The sequence below is a fragment of the Xiphias gladius genome, chromosome 12 (assembly GCF_016859285.1).
Source record: "Xiphias gladius isolate SHS-SW01 ecotype Sanya breed wild chromosome 12, ASM1685928v1, whole genome shotgun sequence".
In the NCBI taxonomy this organism is placed as follows: domain Eukaryota; kingdom Metazoa; phylum Chordata; class Actinopteri; order Istiophoriformes; family Xiphiidae; genus Xiphias; species Xiphias gladius.
In genome coordinates, this window is record NC_053411.1 from 7216508 (window position 1) to 7228769 (window position 12262).

The following is a 12262-nucleotide window of genomic DNA, read 5'->3' on the forward strand; positions in this document are numbered from 1 at the left end:
CATGTACGACATCCCACCTGGTACTGTCACAGATGCCATCAGAATTAGACAGGCCATGCTAAAATGGAAGCTGGTGTTGTCTACCATGCAACTGACCTTTTAAAGATGACCAAATCGGGCAGTCACACAATGTGCTCTGTTGATCTGTAATCTGTATAAACGCTATATACCACTTTCTCACTATGTAGCTCACTTTTGTCAGTTGTTAAAGACCAGATGCTTGCTTTTTTTTCTCTCTTGCCTTTCCTTGCCTTCCATTCTTAAAATCTCTATTTTCCTCTCTTACGGTCTCTCTCCCTCCCCCCTCAGCTCAGTTCAGATGGGCTGGTAGGTACACACATACGGCAGCAACAACAAAGTATGAACACAAATCCCTGATACAAAGCATAAAATCTCACTCTTCCATTCTTTCCTTTTGAATCCATAACCCAGACTCCCTTTGGCTGACACTCTTTTCTCAGACTTGGTAGCTGGTGTGATATTGCGGTTGGCACTGGCACATTGATAACACGATAGAAATCTATACTGGAAATCCCTGACTACATTGTGGTATGCTTCCTTTCAAATGCTGCTCCCTTCCATTTCCTCTTTATCTGTCCTCTGAGACTGATTTCCCTGCTTCCTTCCTCAAAGCCCTCAGACTTTGTCTCCTTTTCGATCCTTTTTCTTCTATTTTCCAGCTCAGTTGAGTTTATATCTCAATTTCACCTTTAAGATAGCCACTACATCTCTCGTTTTCCTTTGAGATATTTATCCCCACTGTCTGTTTTGATGGCGGTGTGATTTGCTTAGAGTTTAGTCAAACTTCACATCACTTACTCCTTCCTTGCTGAATTTCAGCATCTCTCCTGTGACACTGGTTGCCTTGGCTCAGTCTTTCTTGCTTATATCTTTGCTATTTTGTTTCTGTGTGATTTTCTTTGTGTCTGGAAGCATTTTTGTCCCAAGATGCACAGCTAAGCCTTCACCTCTACTGATGCTGCTATGTCATTATCTCCATAAAGTTTGTTCCCTTAGAGAAGGGCATTTTACATCTTTAACACCCTTTTGTGTTTAAGAGCTATATTTAGCCAGGTCAACTGGGATTTCAACATATTAGAAACAGCTGTTCAATTCAATGCATTCCAATAATACTGCTTTTGTCAATCTCAGTGTCCAGTTTTTGTTGCAATTCTATCAAAGGGTTAGATTAATTATGAAGCTATAGATGCATTATATGCTATAAGCTTCGGTTTCTAGAGATAAAACACCTTTACTTGATAACGTCAGCTCTCCTGTTATCAGAATATTTTCCACAGCGGAAGTAATGCAGCTGATCAGCAAGGGAGCTTGGATCTCATTCAGTTAATTCAATTCAATCATTTAATTAGTTATCCATGTGTAATTGCCACAAATGTGTCATGGGACTGTACAGAATCTGCACTCATCTCTTTTGATGTGGCATTTAAAGGGGATACCTCTTTGCCTCCTCACCTCAGTCCTTTCATCCACCCAACCCTCTCTCTAGCAGTGGATCGCTGTCCTGCAGGGCTTTTACCACATTGCCTTGTCTCCATTTCCTCTTCCTGCTGTTGCCTTGTGACATTATTCCTTTTCCTTTATTTTTTAAGACTACTTCCCATCTCTCTGCTATTCCAACTCCATCCTCTCTTCCCTCTTTCTCTTTCATTACATTGGGCCTCCCACTCTCCCTCTTTCTTCCATACCCAGGTGTATTTCTGTTGTGTACACAAATTCTCTCTTACTCTACTCCAGTGATAGATTTAAATACCTCCTCCCCCTTTCCCCATCTTTGTTCCCTTGCTTTTCTCGAAGGCCCACCCCTTTCTTTTTCCCCTGTCTGTCTGTCAGTCTCTCTCCTTTCAGCCATCCTTTTTTCATCTCAATCTCTCCCGTCGTGATTTAGGTGGAACCCATCTACCTCCTCTTCCTCAATCCCTCTCCTCCTGAAATCTCTGAGGCCTCATTCTTATCTTAAAATCCATCCCTTCTTCACTTCTGGATCTATCCATCACTCAAACTATTAGTTTAATCTCCCCAGCCATCTTTTCACCGTTCACCCCCAGCTGCCATTATTCGTACTTTCCCTCAAACCTTCTGATTTTACCCACACACAGTTTATCTTTCCAGTCATCTCTCCATCTGTCTGTCTTCTCTGTTCTTTTCCTGTCATATGGTTAGCCCCCTTTACCCCTTCCCAATACCACTTACAGCTTAGTACCATCTTAATAATACCTTAGGGAAATCACATTCGATCCTGCATTAGTGTAGAATTAAATCAAAAACAAAAATACAGGGTTGGGTACGGACTGTAATCATGGTAGTCCCTTGCCCAACCTTGTCTTTCCATGTCTTATTCCATCTCACATCTCACTGTTTCACCCATTTTTTACACAGTAATGTGTCATCTGTCTATGGTTGTAAATAAACAGCAGTAAACCCAGAATGCATGCAGTCATAATTCATGTGCTGTGCAGTAGTATTATTATAAATATTATTATACTTGTTAGCAGGTAGCTGAAATCCGAGACAGTCATATTTTGAAAGACGAGCCCTATCCTGCCTCCATCCATCTCAGTTCTTCATGTTTGCCTCATTTCCTCCCTTTTTATCGTCTTCAATCGGACTTTCCATCTCTGCCCATGTTTACTTTAGTTAGTTTTTAAGGGTATCACAGATTTAAAATATGAAAACAGACAGTGTGAAACTTATGATCTAAAGGGAAAGGTTTGTTTTACATAAACTCTTTGCATTGATTTGTTCTTCCTTCCAATCTTTTTTAGCTCTACACTAGTAGAACATCTTCTCTCCTTTTGCTAGACCCACAGCTCCAGTATACAAATTGGCTCAACGTGACATAGAAACAGTGAGCAAAGATTGCCAGCTTTGCAAAGGCTTTCTTAGGTATGCAGATTAGTTTTACACCAAACATTTTTACAAAAAATGTTGCCTAAACTTATGGGGCAGGGTGTGATGGTGGTCTTTGAAATTATTTGTGCTAACAAGAACAACGTTGTGGCCCTTAACCTCAGATCTGATCTTCATAAATGTTTGACTATTTCTCTGCCTCTGAGAGGAGGGTGAGTAAACATGACACTGAAGTGTGGGGTGATCTCATTTTAAATGCAAAATGACATGGTTCACTGAAGATTTAAATGTTACTTCAAATTAAAAATGACATCCGATCAAGATCCTGTGACTTTATCAAACTTGCCCATTAATTATGGCATATGCAACTGTATGTCACTAAATGTTGCTGTAGATGTATCCTGCATTCAGAGTTAAATACTTTATACTTGTCCCTATATCACAGCTATCCACTGGTCCATGTACGAAGTGAAGAGTTGCACTACTGAGTTATCATGTTATAATGGATAAATATTTAAGGGTTTTGTATGAAAAATGAGGGAGAAAGTGACAATGACTTGTGGTTACATATAGAGGAGAATCTGATGGTATAAAACAATAACCAATACCTGTTGGCAAGTATCTAAGCTACTGTAAAAGTAGCATTGCAAATGCGAAATGGCTAGCATTGTTTACATAGTGAGTAATGGGTATTTTATAGCAAAAGTTTAACTGACCTGTAGATGAGGGTCTCGTCTGCAGTGCAGTTGTACTGTATCTGATACATCCAGACAACGTAAGTTGCAGACAAACGCCCCAAATCCCATCGGACCTGAGCCGAGGTTGACGTAACCCCTTGTACTCCAACCATCCTCCCTTCCTCGTCGTCCCCTTCATCATCCTCCATGCTCCCTCCTTCAGCTCTCTCTCCTTCGGGGGCCCTCCCGCTATCACCCTCTTCATCTTCCCCTCCACTTCTTCTCCCATCCTCCACTTCTCCTCCACGTCCTACACCATTGTTAATCCCTCCATTTTTCCCTGTGCTGATATCCGAGGAACCTGGATCAGTCCGTAAAATCCCACTGGTCACATTCCTGTTGTTCTTGGTGTTCCCTGTGTTTTCACCTGCTCCTCCCCGGTGAGGCAGGGGGATTATTTTCAGGTCCACAGTAGCAGTAGCTTCCCCTGCTGCATTTATTGCAATACATGTGTATGCCCCATCATCCCGGGCGACCGTTACTAAGATATCCAAGGTCCCATTGCTGAAGGAGCTGGTCCGAGATGAGTTTGCAATGATGCGGTCATCTGGTGAAACCCAGTGGACAACTGGCTCAGGGTCGCCAATGGCACGGCACTTTAGCGTGGCTCGCTGACCCTCCAAGACCCACAGCTTGTGAGTGTGACGGGTGATAAGAGGTGGTTCACAAGTAAACTCCTCTTCAGGAATTGACCAGAAATATCTGATAGAAAAAGGGAGGGAAGAGAGATGAGCCAATGAGAGAGAGGTAGAGCAGGATAACCTTTTTGTCTAAGCTCAGGAATGTTTATTTTATCCCTCCGAGGTGGGTTTGGCAGATTAATGTGGTACATTAACCTAAAGATCTATGTGGTCTTTATCAATTTAAGGGGAAAGTTCCATAACGCTCAGCAGACTGAACAATATCCCATGCTATTCTGCAGAAGACAAGGCTAAGCAAAGAGTTATTAATGGTACCAGCAATGACACATGACAACAGATGCTCATTTTCCTTTGTTTTTATCACTTCACACTTTTGACAACAGGGTTAGACAGGACTTTCTGGGGAAGAGATGCAGGAAGGAGAAACCGAGAGTCTAAAATATCAGAATAATTGCTATAGATATATCACACAACTGTTTCAAAACTCAGTCCTTATGGCCTAAGAGTCCTGCGAGTTTTTGCTCCAGTTCTATTTTTACACATGATAATCCGATTAAGGTATCATAAAATGCGAGTCCCTTAATTGGATATGTGCTTAAACAGGGCCGGAGCAAAAACGTGGACAGATTGGCCTAGGGACAAAGTTGGGAAACATTAATGAATGATTTTCAATTGGATTTAACACACCATTCAACCATTCAAACTATTCCTTTGCCCCCTGACACTGAAGAATTTTTAGGATAAGTGGTTGATTCTAAACCTTTAGTTGGTTAGAAAAATAATCCATTTATCAATTGATGACGTTTACCTTCCAGCCAGGTGAGCAGGTGTGGCACACGTCTCCATGTCATCTCCACGGATAAGCCGACGTAACCACAGCAGCTCACAGTTGCAGTGCAGCGGGTTCCCCCCAAAATTTAGACTTATGACAGCATTGTAGGGTGTGGGACTTATTGCACCAGTCTGGGACCTGAAGATGACAGCAGAAAAGAGATCAGTTCACTCACACAGATTTTTTTATGACTTAATGGAGTTCATTTAAATACTATATTTATCAATTTGATTTATAGATAAACAATACGTTTTGAACTAACTCTATAAAACGTATTCTTTCATCCTTTTATATCAACATCTTTTCACTGTAAAGTGAGGTTTTGGCATCAGTAAGTTAACAAGAGCCTGCTGCTTAAAATGAGAGAAACAAGTCATTTGAAGATGATTCACAACAGGCAGTTACTAGCCTACCTAGGAGGAACACCTAGCAGTAGTGCTGTTACAAGCATTGTGAAGCCATCCCGCAGAAGTTAAAATTTGAATAATTTGGAAATATCAAGGAAGAAAACAAGACCCTATAAGGCCTATTTCCTAAGCAAGTTTCTGGAAGATTGTCCAAAAGATTGGTCTGCAATACCACATATATGAAATGGATGTGCTATCACTGCTCAGGCATAATAACTCAAACACTTATTGTCTTAGCTAAGGCACATTCTTCTGACAGACATAAAATATATTGGAAACTATAGCAAATCAGTATGTATGAGGCAGTGGGACATACTTAACGAAAATGCAATTGTGTGTGTGTATACTATATTGTATACTGCATGTGTGTGTAATGTATTCTTTCCAACTTGTTTATTTCTTTTTAAAAAGTTTTCATTGCACCCCATGTCAAATTATTCAACAGTTGGCTTCTAGGAGAGCATCAAATGATAGGTAGTGATTGGGAACAGGTGGTACTTTAAGAAAAAACATGAAGGAAATATTGGACCCATAAAAGAAAGCGAGAAAGAACGTCAAAGGCTGCCATATATACTCTTCCACGGCTACATATAGAGATAAAAAGCACAGGTGGGTAAATTTAAATGGCAGTGTTTTGTAAAACTCATTCGCAGCACCTTCAGCTTGAGCTCTAATGAAGAAAAACAAGATTGAATGAGAAAGTAATCTGAAGTAAGGAAGTCTTAAACTTAAGATGTTTATGAAAGGAGTCAGGTTTGACTTTAAATTTGAATGCATAGAGGTGTGTGCAAAAATAAGTTCATGAAAGTATAGTTGAAGTGATAATTTGACCTTAAATTTTAACTTGTTTTTGACAGCAGGCCAACAGAAAAACATGTCTATTGCTGATTAGTACTCTGTTCATGGTTTATCATTTAGTGCCAATCTAAGCTTTTTGACATGCAACATATTCACTAGACAATTTGTAAGTCAGAAACCATACAACACGTCAGCAATTTTCTTTAAATCTCAATTGGGCGTTACGTTCACCGACGCCTCATCACAGCTGAGCTCAGACTCAGCTGCACTCAAACAAAACATAGGACTTTGACACGGGAGACCACTGTTCGTTTCCCATTTGAAACCAATCATCATCATTGTTTCTTTTTTACCAAGACTGTTCCACAGCTTTAAACGCATGTTTATTATTGTAACCACAATGACAGAGGCCCTCTAACCTTAAGGAAGTACTTATTTTAATCCAAACCATGATCTTTCCCTAAATTTAACCAAGTAATATACTTGCCTAAACCTAACCAAACCATGATCGTTCCATAAGCTTAACTGCGTGTTAATGTTTGTAACCATGATGACAAAGGTCTGGTGCGCCTGCTGCCGTAGGGGCACTATTGTAGGAGACATTCCAATGGGTCGTATCAGAAGGTAAGGACATATGACTTATGTGGTTGTTCAGCTTGGAGAATTTGTTGGAAATGAAATGAGAATATAGGACTTTATCTACCACCTTATCTCCTGTCTCTTATGTTCCAGTTAGTGGACTGGTAAGAATTAAATTGGTTTATAGAGGTGAATACATACTGTACATACGGATAATTAAATAGCAAATAAATACTGAATGGAGTGACTAAAAATGTTATGTTTCTCCTGTTGTTTCTGTGCCAGATTGCCCATGTTAAAAACCACTTTGGTGGCTCTGTGGCAATGTCATCTGCCACAGAATATTTCCACCCAGCCACTTCTTAGAGAAACAAAAGACAAAGCTTGAGAGCTACCTTGCAAAGAGGGGATCAGGAGGCAGGGTTCGGAGCCTGTTGGAGGTCATATCCAGTCTTGCAAGCTTATACAGCTCTCCAAAAACTCCTTCCGCTATGTGGTCTATCAGGTTATGATCCAAGTTCAAAGTGTGCAGACTGGCCATGTTCTGAATGGACTCCCATGGTACCCTGCAATAAAACGGAATATTTACTTTTGTGTGAGATTCATGGAATTAATATACTTTGTGCTAAGATTGGTCTTTTAATTTTGTTTGGTAGAAGAGGAGATAGATTATATCTCTTGAAGGTAATGGCAGTTGCGAAAACAGATTTATTGCTCTGACGGTTAGTGTCCTTTGTGGGTATTTCCACTGTAAGAAATGAACCTGATTAAAGTATAAGTGTACCACTAGTATATCAGTTTAACTTTATTTTCTGAGCGAGTAGTAATTATCTACTATTCTTTTTTGTGGAGGCCTTCACTTGAGAACTGTTTTGGAAAAATTAGTGTGTCAAAACTGATGAGTGAGAACTAGGAAAATAGGATAAATGTGAAGTAATGCATTTATTTTGAGTCACAGTCATACCTACACTGTTGATTTCATCCATCTTTGTCTATACAGTAGAATGTGTCTTGACAGTTGAGCATGTGAGTGGGAAGAAGTAGTAGGCATATTAATTTATTAAATTTGTGGTTTAGATTAGAGAAACACAGATGAATTGATATTGTAGCACAGCCACAAGTGGGCCTCCCGTCCTGGATAAGCTCATATTTTGCCTCAAAAGAGTGATGACATGACCTGTTTCCAGATTTGAGCACTTTTAAAGAATGTTAAAGAATCTGTGATGAAGGCTTATTTAACTGTCTGTTTAATCCACTAAGTAATACACAACAAAGGGCAACAAACGGCAGTTGCAAATGTATGCATTTTTGAAACTCTTTACTTTCTTTTGGCTTGGTGGAGGTTGGAGAGAGCCCAGAGAGAGCTCCTGTAGAGGAGACAAATGAAACATCTTAATCAGAGCTGACAGCCAAAAGCTGCTGAATTCATCAACGCAGTGGGACACTGTGAAGATGAGACTAGGGGATTGATGGAGACGACAATCATCGTTCTAACACATTTAGTCCAGAAGAATAGATAGTGAAGGTGTAAGTGTCTCCATTGTCCTAGATAGAAATGAGTGGAGTTCTACACGGTGTGCTAAAATATAAGCAATATAGAATAGCTACAGCCATACACACTATTATACAGTGGAATAAGCTCAAGCGTGCTCTCATCAAATCTTAACAAAATCTAAGAAAAAAAAAAATTAGGACCTCATCAAAATTTATTCACTTTCAATTTCCTAAGATTTTAGTCCTCTCATCCCAGCCTCTGCAGTTTGAGCTACTTTCTCTTCATTGTGTTAGCTGGCTCTTGTGAGATCACACGAGGCATTTCTAGTGTGCCTTGAAGTTTTGGGAGCTGAGCTGTGCTTCTGCAGCATACACTTGAGACTGCCAGAGACATGAGCACAGGAAACTCTTAAAATATTATAGTTTGTTTCTGTTTAACAAAGCAGAACATGTAAAAATTAAGTGAATGCATGATGCGAGAGGGTGTGGCTGTTCACAACAACGGCAAGAGCTTACCTCCTGAGGTTATTGTAGGAGAGGTCGAGGTCCTCCAATGTAAGCAGGAAGTCATCAAAAGCCTGGGCAGAAACCTTAACCAGCTGGTTGTTGTTGATGATCAAATGTTGCAGATTAACCAAACCTGCGAGGTCCCTTGGTCCAAGTGTAGTCAAGCGATTACCTAGGTGCACAAATATAAATAAAGCCATCATGTATTTTCAATTCTATCAAAATTTTACCAGTTTGAATCATAATTTCCATGTAGTTTAAGTCAGGACTGTAGTTATCCAAGAATGTAATTACTGTTCCAGCTCACCATCCAGATGCAGCGAGCGCAAACTCTCCAGGTCGGCAAAGGCCATTGGTCGAATCAGGTGGATGGTGTTCCTCGACAAAGTCAAATCAACCAAGCCGCTCATGTTGACAAAGTCACTCCCACCCACCTCCGTGATGAAGTTGTCAGCCAGTCGCAGCTCGACAGTGCGCCGGTCAACGTGCGGGGGGACGAACAGGAGGCCCTTGTCGGCACAGAGTGTGCTGAGCGACTCTGAAAGGTTTCGACACACGCAGTGGAAGGGACAGGCCGAGACCACGCCCCACGTCTCCCCTGCTCCAATCAGAGATGGCAGCAGGCAGCATGTGACCAGAGTCAGCCAGTGAAACGCTGGGAAAGGGACAGAGTCAGGAAGGGTTCTTTTCGTAGCCCTGGGGCAGGCACAGTGGATGAGATTGGAGGAGGATGGCAAAGATGAGATGAGTGGAGGGTGGAGAAGCGAGAGAGAGAGGATGGATGGAGGGAAAAGGGAGGGAAAGGTAGAACGTTCTGCCCTTTGCTCGGGTTGGAGGTGTGTGTGGGGCAGGTTTTTTTGTCTGCAGGGATTCAGGGGTGGGGGGACAGGCATGGTAGAACGCCTGGATATCCACAGACCTGGAGAGAGAAGGAGACACAGAGGGGAAAAAGCGGAGTAAATGAGCAAAAGGGGTTTTTAGATTCATACCCTGGTCAGACATTGTTTTATAAGAGATGTCTGAAGTGTGTTTATTGCGTCTGGTTTCCTGTCCTCCACCTACTCTGACTAGACAGAGCTGGAACGAGAGCCTTTATGCACACATTCAGTTCAATTTATTTATTTATATACAGTGCCAAATAATAAAATACAATATCTCAAAGCACTTTACAGAGTAAGGTCAAGACCTTACAATATTATAGAGAGAAACCCAACAGTTCCCACAATGAGCAAGCACATGCATACTTATGTGGGCCATGGCCGCCTTTTAAATGAGTACCACTCTGAACTAATGCCCACTCGGTGCTTCATAGCATACAAAATCCATACTGAGATATGTTTGATGCCCGTGCAACACATACTTTCTTGCCGTACCTCTTACCTATACACTTCCAAGCGCACACACAGCCCTGTATACCTCTTCACCACGACAGCTCATTACCTAGCAACAACATTCCAAAAGACTGAACATATCCAGTCCCCATAGTAACAGTTACCTAGAAACATGTAAGAGCGGATTAGACAAGTGTTATATCATAGGACCCTTTTTAAGACTGTGGGTCAGGGAATCAAATTGGGTCACAAGCCTATCAGCCTTGATTCCACGGCAAGACTCAAGTCATGCAATGTAGGTCTCAGTTGGCTCATTGGAGAACAACACACAGAAGGGTCCAATTGTAATCTCAGACATGCAGAAAATCTTCCAATAAACAAACACTGTGACCCATACATTCCTAAATACAGCTATGGTGACGATAAGATATAGAGATGAGTCTCTGCCACTGATTGGCATGCATAATAGTTGTCCTAGCAACTGTAACCTAGATACAGAGAGAGTGACAGGGAGTGTTGATGACAGTCACAGCCGTGGCAACTCGAGAGAGGAGACACAGCAGGAGACGGTGAGTCAGAGACCGACACAAAGAAAGATCATTGGATCATTGGGTGTATTTTTATGTGGAGCAATCTGGGGACGTGTGCAGTGGAGTTGTGGCTTGAGCGTGGTGATTATAAAGTGATATATAATGCTTGCAACCTAATACTTTGAGTAACAACCAGACATAACTGTATATCATGCTGACTTTACAGGCTGATGCAAATTGCTGGCCCCAATATTTTCCATTAGGTGCTAGCTTTACTCTTTCAGCATGATACTGAAGCAGTGTCGACATCAAAGTATGGTGTTTCCAGTGCCATTTAGCATTCTCCTCCTTAAGGTTTTGCTTTGGTCCACTTCAGAAATGTGAGCACTATATTAGATCAAGCTACAGTGTGCTATTTTTCCAACCCTTCAGTCTAAGCTTGCAATGACAATATATATTATCTCAGGCTCCTACATATTCTCACTGTTTAAAGCAAAGAGGACTGAAATAAGCAGCAGCCCTTACCTCTTAGATGATGGGAATAGATTACATATAGATTACTTAAGGCTCCAATGAATGGCATCATTACTTCCTTAATGTCATTTCCTTTTGTAACAGAATGTTTGGATGAAACCTTAAATCAATGGGCTATTAGTTAAGGAGAGAAATGCAGTTTGATTTGATAGGACAGGCAGAAAGACAGGTTTGTGGTCGGCATGGCAGCAAAGTCATGAATGCCTGCAGTGACAGCTAGCCCCCAGGGCAGTTGATATTTGAAGTCGACTGCTCCTGAGCTTCTGTGGAGGCGTGAATGCCAAAATTTTAAAATGCTACAGCAAAAGTGAAATGTTGCTTAAAATGTCTGCTTCGGTTCCTGAAGAGTCCTAACATCAGGTGGTGTTGTAGAGCTGGGTCTACCAGCTTACCCCTGTGCTTTGCTAATGCTTGCTGCTCAGACAGCTCAAGTTACTCGCGGCACGCTGAATGTCTATACGCTAACACACTCTCCTGTTGCACTCCAGTCCTTCATTTGACCTTCATCTTTGCTTCATTCTCCACTTTATATTTTTCCTTCCTTGACTCTGTCCCTGTGATGCGTTTTCTCACAGCTTTCTCACTCTAGTGATAATTTACTCTTCTGGTCTGTCGGATTTTCTGTAACCCTGTCTTTAATTTTTACCTCTTCTCTCTTCTTTCTCCTTGCAAAAGCTTCACATCCTTTTCCTTGTGTCATGCTTACCCAGACCTTCATCCTCCCCCCACAGCGCTGCTTTTACCTACCTTTCCTCTTCTTCCTCTGACTCTTGACAGGGATTGTTCTGTTTCCTTGCCATTCATCCTCTACCATCTCTCACTGCAGTGCTCCTCCTTGTGTTTTCTGTCTTTGTCCATCCTTGCTCACCTTCCATCTTATAACCCTTCCGTATTTTCATTCTTTGTCTCATTCCCTCTCTTTCCTTCTCTCTGTCTTGTCTGCCCTTGAGGCAACCTGAGTACGACAGTGTTATCAGTCACAACTCTACCTCACCACCTTCTTT

The 12262-nt window shown here is 41.5% G+C and overlaps 2 protein-coding genes across 5 annotated transcripts in view; one reads left to right on the plus strand and one right to left on the minus strand.

Annotated features, from left to right (window-relative positions):
• The window catches only part of LOC120797585 (pyruvate carboxylase, mitochondrial-like), a 283931-nt gene that overhangs the window by 176871 nt on the left and 94798 nt on the right, over window positions 1-12262 (plus strand). The gene's annotated exons all lie outside the window — the stretch shown is intronic.
• LOC120797586 (leucine-rich repeat and fibronectin type-III domain-containing protein 4) overlaps window positions 1-12262 on the minus strand; it is a 39701-nt gene that overhangs the window by 10389 nt on the left and 17050 nt on the right. For both annotated transcript variants that reach the window (XM_040141378.1, XM_040141379.1), the window contains 5 exons: window positions 9171-9782; window positions 8873-9035; window positions 7258-7428; window positions 5055-5216; window positions 3585-4307 (listed from right to left, as the gene is read on the minus strand). In XM_040141378.1, coding sequence (XP_039997312.1) covers window positions 3585-4307; window positions 5055-5216; window positions 7258-7428; window positions 8873-9035; window positions 9171-9756 — 1805 coding nt within the window. In that variant the 5' untranslated portion in view covers window positions 9757-9782. The remainder of the gene's footprint in view (window positions 1-3584; window positions 4308-5054; window positions 5217-7257; window positions 7429-8872; window positions 9036-9170; window positions 9783-12262) is intronic.